The sequence below is a fragment of the Zingiber officinale genome, chromosome 5A (genome assembly GCF_018446385.1).
Source record: "Zingiber officinale cultivar Zhangliang chromosome 5A, Zo_v1.1, whole genome shotgun sequence".
Taxonomy (NCBI): domain Eukaryota; kingdom Viridiplantae; phylum Streptophyta; class Magnoliopsida; order Zingiberales; family Zingiberaceae; genus Zingiber; species Zingiber officinale.
The window spans coordinates 122,976,716-122,996,846 of record NC_055994.1 but is presented as its reverse complement, the minus strand read 5'-3'; the positions used below and the strand labels follow the sequence as shown (position 1 = coordinate 122,996,846).

Sequence of the window (20,131 nt, the reverse complement as noted above, 5' to 3'; positions counted from 1 at the left end):
TTTAAATTTAATTAAAATTATTTTAATATGATTAAATTCATCCTAAAAATATTTGTGACATTCAATTAATATCTATGGTTGTAAAAGGAGATATGTGACAAAATACAAATAGGTAAATCATTTTGTTCTCAAATACCCAATGAGTATTTTGTCCCGGGCAAAAGAATAATAAGGGGTTTTAATTAAATTTAAATATTTTTTTTCAAATTGATAAAAAATTATAATAAAAAGTTATTATTATATATATATATATTATAAAAATTCATTTATTTTTATATATATTAGAACATAAATTTTATAACAATGTTAAAATGAGACTATCTAGAAAATAAGAAAAATATACTGATTTTTTAATTTATTTTTTTAAACGGGTGGCCTTTAACAATTTGATTTTTATTTATCTTTAATGGCGGAGTAAACAATTTCGAAAGAATTAACACAGTGAGAAATACCTTTCGCCGGCTCCATCGGATCAACCAAAACCAGGCGAGGAAGCGACGACGGCTGGCTCGCCGGCGCACGACCTTGGCTCCAACGAGGACCTCGTCTCGAATCTTCCTGTCACCATCAATTGAATCCTCGCGCTCGCCCTCGTCCTGCCCATTTCCGTCTCAAGTCTCAATCTCCGTCTATGGCGTCGCCCAAGGCCTCGGCCGCTACTCTCCCTCTCATCCTAGACGTCGAAGATTTCAAGGTGATCTCCTCCCTCTACGTCCTTAAACGGTGTTGCAGTTGGGTGATCGAGTCTTACCTTGATCTTGCAGGGAGATTTCTCGTTCGATGCTTTGTTTGGTGGTTTGGTGAACGAGCTTCTGCCTTCATTTCAAGACGACAATTCGGATGCAGCGGATAGCACGGGTGCGACGGAAGCGCTGCAGAATGGGACTCTACGAGGCCCGCAGGGACTGGGTACCCCGATGTTCCCCGCAGTGGAGGAGCTCCTCGCGCTCTTCAAAGATTCGTGCAAGGAGTTGGTGGATCTCCGGCAGAAGGTGGTGTATCTTGTGATGTTTTAGTTTAATATGCTAGTCTTTGGACTTGTGTGAATGATCTAGAATACATGTGATTTTTTGGTTGAAGATCGACGGGAGACTCCAGAATCTGAAGAAGGAAGTTGAGGTCCAAGATGCTAAGCATCGGAAGACGCTTGCGGAGGTTAAACCAACATATGCTTTTTGTAAACATTTTATGCATATTCACCTAAGGTTATGTTTTTGAAGATGCTTACCGTTCATATATGTTTGATATTGCTATGGAAGATGAAACTTGAGATATATGTTGACGACCATGGTAACAGGTATCATTTTTGGAATCTTTGATTAGAAATTATAGGTGGATTCAGATAATAGGATTCGAAATGTAGTATATGGCGATATAGTCTTCCATATAAAATTTCATCAGTAGCTAAAAGAGCAAGTTTTGACAGCAATTTATTCTTTTCGTTGTTTCTGACAAAATGATATCATGAGTGTGGCACCTCAATTAAGTTATACATGGAAAGTTGTGGGCTAATAAGGGAAATTTGTGTTGTTAGATGAGTGAACTATTGTTAATTTGCCTTAATCACTTTTGTGCTAATGATTGATCTAAGCAGATTGTGACATTATTAAAATTTTAAAATGAAGTAATATACCTAGAATGCAATAAAGTATCTTATGTTTATTCTCTGTTCTCCATCTGAGTTAAATCTTAAAACCATTTCTTGTTTTGACGGTTGAGAAGTATAATTGATGGGGCCAACATAGAACTCAACACATATAGTTGGCTCCTCTTCAATCTGAAAATGGTGGTCTTTTAATTCCCTGTTGCCCACTTCAGGATGAAATAAATAGTTGAATTGCATAGAAGGCGGATGTGCATGAGTTAAGTAATGTTATATCAAGTGATTAACAGTAGTTAATCATGGCTAAGTTGTGAGAACTGGTTTTCAACTAATTCATATATTTCTTCATGTTCGCTTTGGTGTGCCGAAATTGACTTTTGTGCGAGCTCGAAATCGAGCTCGAGCTCGGCTCGATAAGATAAACGAACAAACTCGAACGAGCTTTTTACCGAATCGAGCTCTGAATAGCTCGCGAACCGTTTGATTTATTTACATCCCTACTTGGCCCACGTCTGGAACTTGGTTCCTATCAGCTTCTAAACCTATTATAGATCCTTCAATACCAAAGTATCATTTCATTGTGCTTCTATCTTTCCACTTTTTCTTTCTCTCTTGTAAAGTGTTGGAGCATCTAGATCTAACTTGATGTTGATATGCAAAGTGCATTCAGTTCTGTATCTAATTTATTTTGAGTCTAGACATAGACTATAGTTAAGGGGCATCTAGACCCCTTAACCCCTATACTATAGTTTGTAGACTTTTTTCCTCAAGTAATTTTTTATCTTCCAATCTATTCATCAAGAATTGTAGAAAAAACTGACATATACCCTTATATTTATTATTTCAGCTGGAAAAAGGTGTGGATGGCCTACATCAGAGCTTTCAGAGGCTAGACTCTAGAATTTCCAGTGTGGGGCAGACTGCTGCTAAAATTGGTGACCATTTGCAGGTAAGTATTTGTGCTGATTGATTAATGAGGAAAATGTTTCTTCTCTTGCAGATTCTGTTGTTCCAACAATCTTTCAAGTCCTGAAACATGCATGGTGCATGTGATCTTGTTTTATAGATTACTGACATTTCTGTTTATTCTGTTTGAGTGATAGAGTGCAGATTCTCAGAGAAAAACTGCTAGTCAAACCATTGATCTTATCAAGGTAACCAACCAATTGAGGTTTCTTTTGCCAATGTTCTTCTCTATCGTTAATCGACTGATTAGTAACCTTGGGTTATTTATCCTAAACTTTTTTCAGTACTTGATGGAATTCAACAGCAGCCCTGGTGACCTCATGGAACTTTCACCTTTGTTTTCTGATGATAGTCGTGTTTTTGAGGCTGCTTCCATTGCACAGAAATTGAGTAAGATGTTTTTTTCTGTTGTCTAACTGGTTTCCATCCTTTCACTTTTCAAACCTGTACATCGTTAAATATGATAATGTTCTACAAGTTAAAACTAGAATGTCCATAATTTACACTTTTAATTTTAACAAAGCTTAATCAAGGTTGTGGGATTTTTCTCTATTCCATACTCATTGCTGGTGATATAGCCAGCTATAGAGCTAGTAGGTACAAACAAAGCTTAATGATTAGGATGTTGAATAAGATGCATCCAACATCCTTTTGTTTGGTTCAAATGTGTGGTGATCATGGTGGCAAAAGGCGAATACGCTCGCTCCCAGCGCCTCCGCCAACCCGTCTTAGGGTCAACACGGAGGAGGTAAATCACGGACGGCTACTAGCCTTTGGAATAATGACTAACACATAAGGGAGACATTTACCTCGGTTTTGCCGAGATTCGAACCCCAGACCTCTTGGTGGCAACACCTCATGCGCTAGCCACTAGACCGTCCCAAGAGGACAAATGTGTGGTGATCATAATTTTACATCTAATGGTTTAGGAAGATGATCTATACCATTCATAGAGTAATAACAATGCTAAAATTGTTGTATATTTGTTATTGGCTTGGTGGGTTAGGACCTAGGCATTCAATGGGGCATAGATTTTAATGACAATGTCTCTCAAATGCTTGATAATCTATTTTAGTTTAAATGGTATATCCAAAGTGTGATGGATAAGCATCTTAGTTGATGGCTCAGTAAATAATCTTGTGAATGACCACATTTTTTACACTTTTAATTGTTAGGATTGTTGCACGTTTAGATTGGTTTTTTTTTGAGGGGGTGGGGTGGGGGGGGGGGGCTTTTTCAATGCTAACACAAACATTTTATGTGGTTTGGAATCCTAAATTCCTACTCCACGACCTATAACTCGTTAGGCGAGTCACTACTTGAAACCATTAATCGAAATAATCCTCCTTTCCTCCCTAGGTTGAGAAACCTCATACTGAGTTAGTTCTCTTTTAAAAGATTTAGAATGGAGTGCAAGAGAGAAACCACAAAATAAAAGTAAATCTGATGGAAGTACCTATTCGTTGGGGTTAATTGCAATACTTCTAGACAGTTGAACAACTGCAATAAGCACACAAAAATGAATAGTAGACGTGATAAAATGTGTTCTCACATCTGCTTGAAGTGATTTTGCTCACTATTTATAGAGTGAGTTTGCGAACCATCAGCACACTTAATTGTCCCAATCACTCAAGTATGCCATCAATCTCAGAACCCTATTCACTGTAACGATTTCATAACCATTCAACTCCAACCTACTATCAATTGACTAAAGTGCCTACAGTCAACTCCACTAGATTAGCATTCAATCTCGTTTTTTGATTATTGTGCCTTCAGTCAACTTCTTTGAATTTCAGTTGACTCCACCGGATAGCTTCATGATAAATCTTTAGACGACTATGCCATCAATCAATTGCTTAAACCATCAATTGACTCACTCGAACAATCTTTTGACTTTTTTCAGTTGACTTCAAGTGCCTTCAGTCAACTTTTATCTTCTGCCACGAACCTTATCTTGCTAAGAAAAGTCACACAATCACTTTAGGTCTATTTCAAATTCAAATTACAAAACCAACCAATCAACTAGGTAGGGGACTTACATAGCTTTAGTTGACTGTTTTGCCATTTAGTTGACGCAAGCTAGAATATAAAGCCTCTATTCTCAAGCAACAAACTAACAGTTGAACAATATTAACTCGGCTAATCAGTTGACTCAATACTAATACTAGCCGACTAAACTTGCTCGACCTCAAGCTAATTCGTCGATTCGAGTTCACGCCTAAGTAGATAAACTTATTCCAAAATGAAAAAAATTATATTTCTCTTTGTCATCTCACATGTCTTCATATTGACCATACTCCTTCTCTAGAGTCCTCTTTAAAAAAGCCTCAACCCTTGGTGCTTTTTCCCTCGAGTCCTACTCAATCTAGGTTACATAAGCCAACATCTCTTTAGACACATAGATGACTTTTGACATCTATTAAACCTACTATTTGTACCTCCGAAACTTCTCGTACTTCTCATCTGTCAAGATCCATTTGAACTTCCATCTAGCAGGTGTTCATTCCTCTGGGATTTCTTGTCTGGCAAGATCCATTTGGACTTTTTCTACTCTTTCAGTGCTTCTTGCTTACCAAGATTCACATGAACTTCTTCTACAAGGTCTCTCTCCTCCGAGACTTCTCATTTTACTAGGAGTTCATTTCTTCGGGACTTCTTCTCCTAACTGCAACTATATTTCCTGTCAATATTGCATCTTCACATTTGGCACAAGTCAAAATATAAAGCATGTCTAACTTAAACATTTTGCCAATAGTATCATCAATCAAGGTTCGAAATCTCGAGCCATGTCGGTGTTTGATTTTGACTAGAACGATACTCTTTGGTAGAAAGATGAAGGAAAAGAAAAAGAAAAAGAAAAATAGCTACATTGTTAACTTCAATGTTTGTATTCCATCTGGATTGCTATGATTTTGACATTTTCTTGTATGGAAATAACTATAAAATAAAAATAACAACATTATCTCAATTAGTATACCAAGGGGTGTCGAGTATTGACATGAAATGATAGTTGTCAACATGATTGGCATAATGATGTATATAAGACATTGTCTCGGTGCTGTGTAATATCAAGTTTTGGTAAAAAAAAATGCAGCCCAGTGCACGAAACTACCGCCATGCGGGATCCCGAGGAAGGATCCATTGTACGTAGTCTTACCTTGCCTTTTGCAAGAGGCTGTTTCTAGGATTCAAACCCGTGACCTTTTTCACAAAGCAACAACTTTATTGTTGCGCCAAGACTCCCCTTCGTAATATCAAGTTTTGGTAATTTATCGGAATGATACATTTCGACCGTTTTGCCCAACACTGTATGAGACTTCAAACCATGTTTCCAACCGCATCAAAACAAATCCAACTCAAGTATAACTGCATCAGCAACCTCGTCCTTGAATCAAACCTCTTAGGGACCAATTGTACTAACCATGAATGACCAATATACTCTCGTTTGAATTGGGTGGGTGGCTTAATAATTCACATTGTGCTTGAATCTTATTAGAAAGTCTTATAGGATTTGTTTTGTAAATTCATTGATTAATGGGAAGTGCTTATCGTTGTCGAAAAGTATTTAGGGAGTACAAATTACATCTAAACTGACCTTTTTAGTGTTGGAGTCAAATTTGTAAGGGAAGATAGATAATGTACTTCAATAATATTATAGATAACATAATAGTGAGCTATTTCTTATTGAGACTACTTGGAGCACTAGGAATAATATAAGGATTTGCAAGTGAACAAATTTATGATAAATTCCTAATTCTATTGGTTTAAATCAAGTAACAGACGGTACCTAGTTTAGCAAGCAATTTTGGCATGATAGTGTTTATCTGATGCCCATGGACTTGAGTAGGGCTGTAAACAAGCCGAGCCGATCCGAATTTTGGGGTGTTTAAGCTTTTTTGATAAGGTAACCAAGTCGAGCCGAGCCGAGTTTAAAATGAATCAAGCTTTTGAAATGAGTGTTCAAGCTTAGCTTGGTTTATTTTTTATGAGCTTGAGCTTGTTTGAAGCTTGGCTTGAGCTTGGTTCATTTAGATGTTATCAAACTCTTAATTCAAGCTTGGCTTATGCTTGGTTCGAGCTTGGCTTGAGCTTGGTTTGAGTTTGGTTCATTTAAATGTTATCAAGCTCTCAATTCAAGCTTGTTTGATTGTTTGAAACTTTTAGTTGTTTGATTGATTATTGAGCTTGATAATTTAAATTTATTTTATTTTATTGTTTATTTAGCATATTGAAAAGAGTTTTATTGATGAATATGGTTCACAAACGTTAACGAGCTGAACACATATGTGTTCAAGCTTGTTTGTTTAGCTTAACGAGCTCTTCAAGCTTATTTGTTTAATTAATCTTATGTATATTGAACGAACATAAACAAGCTCTTACCAAGCCGAATACCAAGCTTGTTCACGAACGCTTGGTTCATTTACAGCCGTAGACTTGAGGTGGTGCCTTCCAACAAAAATAGGCACATAGTGTTTATTTATTGACATTTGAATTGGAGTTTCACTAGCATTGAGTTACCGATGGTGGTCCATTCTCTATCCCTTTTTGTTGTTCACTCTGGGGAAGTTTACTTGTATGTTTGTTTGAAACATAAATTAATACAAAAAATTTCAAAGAATAAATGAGAGCAAAATCACAGGAGTACTCAATCTAGGATAATAGCATATATACAAGATGTTAAATTCCAACCATGGTGGCTGAACAATAGAGGCTTTCTGTGGCAATGTGTTATAACCTTTCAAGTTATTTAACAGCAAGCTGCTTGTGTTGCTTCCATTGTTTCTTTTCTTCTGCATGACGTAAAATCTATGGATAATGCTTCAACATTTAAGATAATGCCTACTCTCTCCTAGATTCCTAAATGTCCAAGATGAACTGGTTTGGCATTGACATATAGCTAAAATGTCTTCAATGTGTCAAAAATTGGGTCCCTGCAGAGTGTATTTAGCTTTATTGATCACTTGGTTTTATACACATGCTCAATTGATTATTCATCAGCTTATTTATCATGACACACTGTTTTCAATAGGATCATTTGCTGAAGAGGATGTTGGAACACATGCAATTAATATGCCATCAGCAGTTGGTGCTGCAAATGCCAGCAGAGGTCTTGAAGTTGCAGTTGCAAATCTTCAAGACTACTGTAATGGTGTGTTTAGAAGCACATTGTTTTCTTATGTTTCTTTGTGATATATTCTTTAATTTTGTTTCCATGTCCTTTATTTTGCTTTTGGGATCTTTTTTCCCCTTGTAGAGTTGGAGAATAGATTGTTATCACGGTTTGATGCAGCCTCACAACGGAGGGAATTGTCTACAATGGCGGAGTGTGCTAAAATCTTATCTCAGGTACTTAGCTGTTGCTTATGTTTATGTGGCTAACCAAACTTTTTTTTTAACTTGCACGGAAACAATATTGGTTTTTGTTATCTGTATGGTTTTGAATCTGAAAGTTGACTATATCAAACTGATGACAATTGACTTTCACATGCATAGATAGACATTAAGATTGACAGATTGAGATTCTTTTGTGCTTTAACATGGTACCAGAGCCAGTCTCACCTTTAATGATGTTAAGCTTGAGGGATGATGTTAAATAACTTGTTAAAGTAACAAGGGAGGTAGGACGTGAGAAGAAGAGAATAAAACTCACCCTTTAGTTTCACATTGTTAAGTGAATGCCTCTCTCTTAATCATGCTTAAATAGCAAGAGCTTCTCACCTAAGCGCCTTGGCATTTTAGTAATCGGGCTCCTTTGGGCTTTAACATAGAGACTTAGTTCGTTGTGTGCAATTGCATTAATTTACCTCATAGTTTTCATGTTGATTATCACTGTGCATGAGTATGCAGCAAGAAAAATGTTTATATAGAATTCTGATAAAAATCAGAAATATGTCTTGTACTGTGCTTAGTTATGTAAAACTGGGAAGATCTAGTAATGGAATAAGAGGCTGAGTGACATCTTGGAGATGTTATGCCCCTTTAGAAAAAGTTGATGTACATGAATTCGGTGCAATTTCCTTGAGGATAAATATGCTAGTTTGTGTATCCAATTTTTCAGAGCTCAAGAGTGGAACCATCTCTTTATTGTTATTTTGCAAAAGAGAAATTTAATGCACTTTTGTTCTTATCTTCCTGTTACCTTTAGAGTTGCACCCTTTATATATTCGTTTGACTAATAACTGTATGGAAAAAACTGTTGTCATGATTTCCACTTTTTCTGTATACATTTCTGGCCAACGAATGTATGATAAGAACTGTTTTCATGATTCCCAGTTTTTGTTAAACGAAACTTTACATATCCTCCTAGGGACAATTGAAACACTTTTGATTAATGTAATGACTGCATATGCTGTTTGTTCTTTTACTCTTTTATCAGTATATTCAAAATTTTATATTTCTCATATATATGATTAACCATTTGATTTTCTTTTTGATTTCATTTTACCTTATCTATATTGTTCTTGTCTCTCTCATCTGTATATGTATGCATATGATGCTTATTCTATCGCATGTTCTTGTTTTTAGGTTTACCTAATTTAAAGTGTTTCTTACATGTCTTGTCATTATGTGCAGCCAAATCATTCATATTTTCTGGTTTAACATATATCCCTTTTATGCTGAAGTTGATGCTTGTTGTTTGGAAAATGTATCTGTATTTGTTGAGATGACTTTCTCTTTGTGAATCACTCTGTGTCTGCAGTTTAACAGGGGAACTAGTGCTATGCAACATTATGTAGCATCAAGACCAATGTTTATTGACGTGGAAGTTATGAACACAGATATCAATTTAGTTCTAGGCGATCAGGGTTTACAAGCTGGTACCAGCAACATTGCACGTGGACTTTCTGCACTATACAAAGAGATTACAGGTTGCAATTGGCATTCTCCAATTATTATGAGATATTTGATCAATAATGTTCTGATTGTTTTCTATTTACTTTCTTTGCAGAGACTGTAAGAAAAGAGGCATCAACCATAATGGCTGTCTTCCCATCACCCAATGATGTCATGTCAAGCCTTGTGCAGGTACGCCGATGAATTCAGTGATTCCTCATTAAGTTGAAAAAAATATGTAATTTTGAACTTTAAGACAACTAAAGCATGTCCATCTACCTTATATATGTTTCAGAGGGTTCTAGAGCAAAGAGTAAGTGCAATTCTTGATAGGTTACTGGAAAAGCCATCACTTCTGAACTTACCTCCTGTGAATCAAGGAGGCCTTCTTCAGGTAAAATGTGCTGATAGACATCATCATTTTACTATCAGTTAGGTTTTAGATTAAGTAAAAATTTCAGTGACTGATGCCATTGGTTTCTGGTGTTTGAATCGAATCCACAGTATCTTAGAATATTTGCAGTGTCATATGAGAGGACAGAAGAACTTGCTAAAGATTTACAATCTGTTGGCTGTGGTGATTTGGATGCTCAAGGTACATACTGCTTTTATATCTTGATATTTTTCTCAAGTTGGTGGCTTCTACCTTCACCAGTCATGCTAGATAAATGAGAGTGCACTATTTTGGATGAGTTGCTAATTGTTGTTTACTCTTTAATTACTAGTAGTTCATAAACAAGGTTTTAGAAATCATTCCATTTTGGTCAGTACAAGCAAAGCCTACTGTTCATCTTGTCAATCAAAATCCAAATAGGAGTGAGATGGGCAAGGCATACTACCTGTGCCTATCGACATGTGTGGAAAGTTGCCTGTATCACTCTTTCTAAGCCTGTATTGATCAAGGCAGAGAGAATCTCTATGACTATCAGGTTAGAGAAGAAGTTGGTCAGCTCATGTGGAGAAGTAGAAATATCTAAATCTACATTTATGTGAATGAGTGGTAATGGAAATGAGAAAGCACACTGAAGTTGGAGGAAGCAGAAAACAAAGCTAATATTGAGCAGAAACGGATGTCTCAAATGATGCACGAAGGATGAGGTCGAAAAGAATTTGATGATAAGAGCAATTGAATTGACATCTATCGTCAATCAAAGGCTGAGCAGTAATAGTTGCAAGTCTACAAAGCAGAACGGGGAGAAGAGCCAAAGTGAAAGTCACAGATTTGTGTTAGTAAGTTATAATCCTGATCATGTTGATATATAGTTACACTCATGCACATATATAAATAACATAGATTATCTACTATTCATATATATAATTAATATATACTACCATATGCACAAACATAACTAGCATTATAAATATGATTATTTAATTACTTAATTAATTATATATTGTAATGTTATATTTATTGTAATTATATGTAAATTATAACTGTATTGAATAATTGTTATTTTATATTATTGTTATGGTATGATGTTTACAGGTATTGCGATCTATTGGCACATGACTAGCATAGGCTTGATGTGTGATCTGGTAGATGAAGCAGTGGAGTCTAACTTGATAGATTAAAGGGGTACAAGTCAAATGTGAAGTTGTTGAGGGTAGGGTGATGCAATATTTGAATGAGGGTTATTGTTAAGACTCCTCCCAAGTCCCAACCATAGTTGCATTAATAATGTCCTCAACCTTAAGTACGGCCTAAGATGATTGATGAAGGGAAAGACAACTCCCACAATAACAAGCTAAGGAATTACAAAAATTTTAAAACTTTATTTTTGAAAAGTAGCTGACTTGAGAAACATCCTATTGAAGCGGTCAATATAGAGGAACTTGAAGAATCAAAGAGATTCCATCACCTTTTGATATTACTACTCAATGTGAAGTTTGAAATGATATATGTAGTAATGGAATTGCTGATGTGATGATGCACTAGGTGATTGTAAACATATGTACCTTCAACTCCAGCACCTAAGCCATAGACTACTGTATTAAGGTTTCATTACACTACTTGGGTTGATAATTATGAAGCTAGACCAACACAAGTAAAAGGGTGACAAATTAAATTAAACCCATAACTATCAAGATATGGGGAGACCCTTGCTTTGATTGAGTCCAACCAAATTTCTTTATACTCATAACTTTTGTATTATTATTGATTCTGATATATTAAAAGATGATTGGTCATATGTATTATAGCTACCATACCTACTTATATCCATATCTTTTCTTGTCTCTAGTCATTGTTTGTATAGATTACATTCTGGAGCTAAGGATCTTAGGATCACATGAACCCAATTGACCTAACAATCAAGATGCCAAGTAAGAACTGAATTTGGTTGTTAAATTAGAAACTTAACTTTCATTCCTATGTTTGCTGACTGTTCCTAAGTAGAATCTGTTTCCTAAGAATCTTGGTTAAATAAAATATGCATTTACAATGAAACTTTAAAGTTTGACATGCTCTAAAAAACGGTTATTGTTTAGGTATCATATTGTTGGAGAAAGCTTGTGATTGATTATATGTGAACGTTTTTTAATTTTCAACTAGAAGGAGCTTTTGAATTGCCATTTTTATCTTGGTTGCTATTCTTTAAATAAGAATGCAGTTATATTTCACTATTCATATATTAAGTAGATGGATAATTTTTCTATAGTATTATAATGTGATGCAATACTCACTGCGCACATTCAAGATACAGTACCGTGGTGCATGTTGTTTGCAGATGATATTATTTTGGTATATGAGACACGTGAAGGAGTAAATGCTAAGCTAGAATCTTGGAAGGAAACACTAGAAGGGAAAGATTTTAAGCTTAGTAGATTAAAGACAGAATATATGGAATTTAAGTTTAGCAATATTAGAAGTAATGAAACAATTGTTAAGATAGGAGAGGACGAGTTGCCCGGAACCGAGAGATTTAAATATTTAGGATCATTTTTACAAAATGATGGAGGGATTGAGAGAGATGTCTTATATAGAATACAAGCAGGATGGGTGAAATGGAGGGGAGCGTCGAGTATTTTATGTGACCGTAAAGTACCTCTTAAACTTAAAGGTAAGTTCTATAAAACCACAGTTAGACCTGCTATGTTATATGGAGCTAAATGTTGGGCTATGACTCGAGCACATGAGCAGAAGATGAGAGTTGCAGAGATGAGAATGTTAAGGTGGATGTGTGGACATACGAAGATGGACAAAATAAGAAATGAGAGCATTAGAGAGAAAGTCGGAGTTGCATCTATTGAGGAAAAACTCGAGAGACATGTTTAAGATGGTACGAACATGTACTGACGACCAATAAATGCTCTAGTTAGGCGATGTGAAACTATGATAAACATGCATATCAAACGAGGAAGAGAAAGACCAAAAAAGACTTGGTTAGCAACAATAAAACAAGATAAAATTTATTTAAATATAGATGATGATATAATAGGAGATAGAGCTCAATGACGTAAAAGGATTCATACAGCCGACCCCACCTAGTGGGAAAAGGCTTGGTTGTTGTTGTTGTTGTTTGTATGCAAACATCTTGTTGAGTTGTTTGTATTAAATTTTGATTCAATTTTCTATAATGTTTGCATTTTTAGAAGTTTAAAAGCAAAATATCAAGGGTTCGAGGGGGTGGGATTTGTTAATAACTATGTTTTGCTTGGTCCAACAATTTCCTTAGTGTTAGCACAACTGACATTACGTGGTATATTCTATAAAGTTGTAAACTCTGAGTTATGCTGGAGTTTTGCCCTTTGATTAGAATTATGAGTTTCGATATCATGCTGTGCCAATATGTTTTTGATACTTATTTACTTTCAAACATAAGTGTATACTAATAAAAAAATGATTATTTCTATTAATAGTTGAGAGCATTAGGTTACTAATTATTCCAAGAATCTCGATTACCTGTCGACCACCTTGTGTGTACTAAAAGGAGTGTCATGTATTAGCCAGCAGCATTAATCTTGCAACATCCTTTTAAGATCACCTCATAAATTTTCAATATTAAATTAAATAATTACCCTAGGATATGTGGATGTGTGGTCATTTCTTTCTATGTTCATTAGCATATCTTGATTCACCACTAGAGTTGACCGGACAATATTGGAATTGATAGTCACAGATAAGGAAGGATACACATATATTCCCGAGCCTTAATTAGATGCATTAGCTTATAATGTATCGTAGCTATAGTAAGAAGGCTGAACCATAATTAGAATTAAACTCAGCTAAACTCTCCCACATAGCTTGATAATTTTGAGTTTTAATTTATTTGGCATTGTTATATCAATGTTAATGTCGATTCTTAGTAGCTCTAACACCATGATCTTCATCCTAGGTTGCATGTGTGTAACCTTTCACAGATGCCTAAGGCATCTCCTCTACCACTTGATGCATCTCTATTATCCTTGTCTCCATTAGTAGTTGTATTGCTACTGATATCACTTTCATCATTTAAACTTCTAGTTGGTTTGCAATGTTAGAAAACGATGTTTTATCACTCTCATCATGATCTTACTTATTAATTGCATCAAATGGATTGTGTCCAATCATGAATTCTCTTTTTCCCTTGTCAACTAGATTCTATTGAATATATTTGGATCATTTCCTTTTTCTAGCTTTAGTAGAGATTTCAAAAGCTATCTTTTAATTTATTTGCGGCCTTTGGTTGAGTCACACGATGAGATGTTCGAGAATCTTTAGGCAGAGATTTACACAATAGAAATTTTGGGTCAAAAGCTTTAATATTATTTTTTTCACTAGCATCCTATATCAAATGTGATATAAATGAGTCTACATCACATGACTTTTGTTCTTCTCTTCTATTTTAGCTATTATCGAAGTTGCATAAAGTGAATGAAGACCATTTTCTCTAAATGACAATATGAGGTGATTTCATGCTTTCGTATGAATAAGGGGGAAGCTGACCAATTTCTTTTGTAGCCACTTAAAAATGTCATTTGCAAGAAAATCCATATTGTAATATTTTTTAGATTGGGGGTCGATTTTCTATATTGTAACCTCCACTTAGTTGAAAAATAAACAAGTGAATAAAATTAAATTAGTCTCTAATGACTCAATAAATTATTTTATACTCATCAACATTAATTTGTACTTGCATTACATTGCAAAAGGATAGCCAGAAAAGCCATATGCCTCTTGAAATATTTTGCTCTCGTTAATAACCTTAGTAGTTGATTCTTTATTTGATGTAGTTTTGATATTCAATTTTTGAGTCCCACAATGAGAGCATCATTTGTGGCTATACTATATTAATATTGATATATCATATTAAGATAATAACCTAAAATAATCACATATATTATTATCGATAATCAATGTTAAAAGTGGTAGACATTGTGTGTCATGCCTCGGAGGTGTACTTGTCCAACAAAACGGATAGTACCTCCTTGTGACAATATTAGATACAACGTGATATAAGTCTACAAATCGAAAATAAATACACGGTAGGAAACATAAGATAACAGATTATACAATAGAGGGATTTGCACAATCCACTCACAACATGAAAACTAAAAGTGACTGCATGCCGATACGACTAAAATCCACGAACAAAACCAAGTGCAAATACAAAGCAACAAGACAAAACGTGGAGAACATGATCTCGAGTGTGATGTGGGACGGGCAACTAGGACCTCTGAGCAACACTACACATCCTCTACCTGCTAACCTGGAAATAAAAGAAAAAGCAAGGGGTTGTGTACAAAATACTCAGCGGATATAAAAAGATAATGCCTGATATTATATATAAAGAGATCAAAGGCAATACAGTTTCAGGTAAAATACTTACTACAAAAGTAAGAGCACTGAGCACCGATATAATCGTCTCCCACTAGCCTACTCAACCAGGTATAACCAACAAGTCGAGAGTACATACAATATATCCAAATCTGCACGAACAAACACATGACCGACATATAGCAAGCATATAACAAGCACTGACCGTAGAAGAAACGTTCTATCACAGATGATTCTGTGGGCAGTCAGGGTTCTATGGGCGAACTTGCTACCACGTACAATCTCGTGGGGAGATAGGGTATAAACGTAGCTATCTAGCTATGGACAATACGCGAACTCGCTACTATGAATGTCTCGTAGGTATGTATTATGATTGCTGACGATTCTCTCAATCACGAATGAGAGATAATGACCGTCAGGATATACCAACGTAACGATAAGCAGAAAATGAATAATCTCATCCAATATAACACTCTATAACCACACCTTGGTCTAATCTCACTAGCGTATAAGCATAAGCCTAATTAACAAACAAGGGTCTAATAGGATATATCCTACACTATAATATGATCCTACTAATGTATAAGCATGAGCCTACATAACAAACAAGGGTATAGTAGGATACTCGATAGTTAGGATAAGGTAGGTTCAATTCAAGCTCAATCGATTTGGATTTATTTTGAGTATCTTAAAATTAAACTAAACTTGCATAATAATACTACGATTCAATCGTATTAAGTTTGACTACTAATATTTTTGCAAGGTCAAGAATGGTTTTAAATTTCTACCTCGTTTCTTTCCGCATATTCCCCTCCTTTTCTCCCAATTGCTCTATCTCACTTGTCTTACAATGTGCCCCCATTACCCGCCCATCATTAGTCACCTATTGCCCATCAATCTTACTCTCTCAATGGTACTATTCTCTTAGTTCTCCTTCTTGAGTTCTTGTACATTCTCTTTCCTCTCTTTTCTCTCGTGGTCTCTCTTCTCTCCCTTAGTCTCTCATCCTCTCTATGTCTATTGTGCAAAGCTCTGCTTTAGTGTCCTAGCTATCTCACTTGTCAATCGATGAGAACACCAATCAATTTTGCCTATGCAAGTCACCACAACTCTCCACTTCAATTGTTGGAAGTGAGTTGCCTATGTAAAACCGTAAGGTACAATTTGCAACGCAAATTGTACGACACAATGGACAACATCATTAAGAGGCATTTAACACATAGGAGATCGTGTGAATTGATTGTTTTGATATCATGTACACTGGAAAATTAATACAGGTTATCCAACCCTAGGTAGTACTCCCTACCTATGCAAATTATGGTATTACAACACCACAAACATGACCATTTATATTTACAATTTCAGAAGTAGCTCCTAGATAGTGATATGAAGGTCACTATTCTTCTTTTTCAAATTTTAATGTCACTATTTTTATTTTTCAAAAATGACCACCACCCTACCGGGTCGGTTACGACCCGATAAAAACCGCCGAACTGGCGGTTAACCACCAAACCGGCGATTAACCACCGATTCAGCCCGTCAATTAACCGCTAGTTCACCGGTTGTAGCTGTTGGGATGGGGAGTTTGTATTTTTTCAACGGTTGAGATTATTTGACCGTTTTATATCAATGGCTACGATTTAGTGTTCATTACTCTCCAAACTCTATAAATAGATAGTTCATTTCATTATTTCCACACCATCTTCTCTACTCTCATTCTCAATTCCGCAATCTCTAGACGCTTTCGACTACAATTCTACACGCATTCAACTCCCACTTCCCACTACAATGGAAGGAGGCCGAGGAGGTTCATCATCTCGATCTCGGACAGGTAAGGAAATAGTGAATCCAAAGGAGGAACTCAACATGATTCAATCTACCGATGATAAGACCGCGCAACTTTCAACATCTGAAACACAACTACCGATGCAATTACTTCTAAGATTCGAGAAGCTTCTCCTTTAAAATTTTCTATTTTTATTAAACATTTTGAGAAGGTCACTCTTCCGTCGGGAAAATTACGTGTAAAATTTAATCATTGCAATACTTCCTACAAATATCAAGCTGACGACAGCTATGGGACGTTGAAACGTCACGTAGAAATGAAGCACCCGATGGAATATGAAATTGACCGTTCTCAAGTATAATTATCTAGATTTTTCATTAGTGAAAGTACTGATTTTGGTTTATTTTTATATTCCGATAATAAATTAAGAGAATCATTAGTTAGATTTGTTTTCATAGAACATCTTTCATTGAGTTTTAAATCTAAATGCACTTTTGAAATTTTATAAAAAATCTTGTAATCATCTACTAAGCATGTCCTAGAACTACACTTCAAAAAAAATTTAAAAAATTAGTAAAACAAGAGGGAAAAAAATTAAATGAATAATTTAATAAATTAAATAATAAAATTTCTTTATGTTCTAATATTTGGAGTGTTCATTGGCAAATACATTCATATATGGGTGTGAATTGTCATTGGGTCGATAACTCCTAGAATATCTAAAAAAAAATTATTAGCTTATAGAGTTTTTGATAAATCGCATACTGCTCACCATATCTCATAATTATTATGTTTAATTTTAGAAGAATATGGATTAATTCATAAAATATTTTCAATATCATTTGATAATGAAAATTCTAATACCGCTAGAATTGATGAACTAAAATTCATATGTCAACCTATTATTGGTGATTTATTTTTTTCACATTCATTACGTATATCATGTTTTAAATTTACATGTTCAAGATGGATTAAAAATTTTAGAAAATCATATTAAACCAATTAGAACTGTTATTTCCTATTTATGGTCATATCCATCTATAATGAAACAATAGGATAAATTTTGTAAAAATAATGAATAAGACCTAAAAATTTCCACGTGATGTACCAACACGTTGGAATTCAACATATCAATTATTACAAAATTCATTTCAATATAGAGAATCGTTATGTTCATTTTTTGTACAAACTATTAATAATACTAATATTTATTTATTTTCAAACCAATAGACTATTTATAGAATTTATTAAATTTTAAAAGTATTTAAGATGCAACCGAACAACTTTCCGATTTTTATTATTCAACTTCTCATTTAGTTTTAATGAATTTTTGTAATATAGTATTAGTTTTAAATGAACATAGTACCAATGAATCTTTATCTTATTATGTATTAGCAATGAAAATAAAATGGGAAAAATATTTTTTGTCATACTCCTCAAAATTATTTAGGTAGATTTGCTTTAAACCCTATATGTAAATTTAGAAGTTTTATAAAAAATATTAATTTTGTATTATGACGCTTTAATTCCATTTAAAGATTCTTCTTCTCCTGGTCCTAATAATATTGTATATAATATTAAACATTATTTATATGATATTTATAAAAAGTATAGTATGAAATATGGAATTCAAACTTATATTTCTAAAACACAAACTATTAGTAGTAATTTTAAAACTTATAAAAACACAACTTTATTAAAAGAACGAATGAAATGTCCACGAGAATCCTCAAATTTCACATAGAAACTTATGAATTATTGTACGACTTCTTTTAATTTTAGTGAAGCATATATCAAAGCGGATTTCAATATCCTTAAGTGATAATCACATAAAACTCAAAGCTTTCCCATCCTCTTAATTATCGTAAAAAAATTTTAGCATGTCCAATGTGGAACAGACATTCAGTATCGGAGGTAACATATTGGATAAACAACGATCAACTTTGTCTCCAAGGAATGTTATTTTTAGATGATGAAATCAAAGGAATGTTATTTTTAGATGATGAAATCAAAGAATTTGATACCAAAAGGAACAAATACTATAGAAACGGGAAACAGAAGTGAGTAGCAATATCACTTCTTAAGATAAAAGGGTAAAAAAGTAAGAGGACTATGTGGGCTTTCATTCTCCTATACCCTAAGGGGATACATAGGTAACTTAAACAAGTGCAAGCACTTTTATTATTAACTTTTATGAATTTACAATTTTATTTTATTTTTACTATAATAATATTGAACCATGGCGAATTGTGAACCAGCAGTTTCGAACAGTGAATCGTAACCATCTTAGATGATTAAGGTTAAGAATTGACTTGCTAGGAACTGTTGAACCATCAATTCTGAACCACTGAAACATGTGTAGTGCATGATAGAAATCAAAAGAATGTGGCACTCAAATAAATATCAAATAATGAGTGTGGATGGACATTTAATGTTTAATCTAAGCATATAGGATGTAAGTTTGAACTTGTTGTAGGGTTAGGTGTGGAGTTATGTATTACTTAAGCTAATCTAAAAATCAAACTAAAGTTATGTTAGCATGTTTAAGGATGACTAGACAAACCAACCTCACAAAGAACCTCGATTTGCTTATTATCTTGTGTTTGGCCTGTTGTATTTTAGTCATTCTCTTGCACATCTTTGTCATACTATTTTATAAGTGATTATAGTCAGGTTACATTTATACGATGAAATTGTAAGATCTTTGTTGATTATGTCATTATAAAGCATGGTATTTGGGTGTTATTTATATGAGACATGAACAATTCATTTTAATAGAAGTTGATAGTTAATGATAGTCAAAATCAAGCATTATGGTTGTTTTTAGTTCATACTAATGTATTAATGGCATTGTTATCAATGCCTTCAACATTTTTTTAGAACAACTGCAATAGATTTCGAGGTCGATGTACATGAGAAACACTTGACTGTCTTGGCACTTGGGGCAGAATTATGCGATTATGATGATGGGTAAAATCATACCTAATCATAGCATACCTCTTCATATCAAGCATTGACTATCACTCCAAAGTGTGTACAAAGAAAGCAAATCTTTGGTCCGACTCGTTAAATGATTTAACTTTGCATGACTGTTTGAGAACATTAAGGACAAAACAACCAAGCACTTATATTTTGAGAAAATGAAAATTCATGTTGATATCTTGATCCTGCACTCAATTTAGTTGGT

At 34.4% G+C, this 20,131-nt stretch overlaps 1 protein-coding gene across 1 annotated transcript; it reads left to right on the top strand.

Moving 5' to 3' along the window:
* The first annotated feature begins 414 nt into the window (after positions 1–414).
* LOC121981548 (exocyst complex component SEC10a-like) lies at positions 415–10,090 on the top strand. The gene is made up of 12 exons (XM_042534132.1): positions 415–694; positions 765–992; positions 1,081–1,155; positions 2,451–2,552; positions 2,707–2,757; positions 2,854–2,959; positions 7,599–7,718; positions 7,824–7,915; positions 9,270–9,438; positions 9,519–9,595; positions 9,699–9,797; positions 9,908–10,090. Exons 1-12 carry the CDS (start codon positions 632–634, stop codon positions 10,073–10,075), a joined length of 1,350 nt encoding a protein of 449 aa, XP_042390066.1. The 5' UTR covers positions 415–631; the 3' UTR covers positions 10,076–10,090.
* Positions 10,091–20,131: the final 10,041 nt, after the last annotated feature.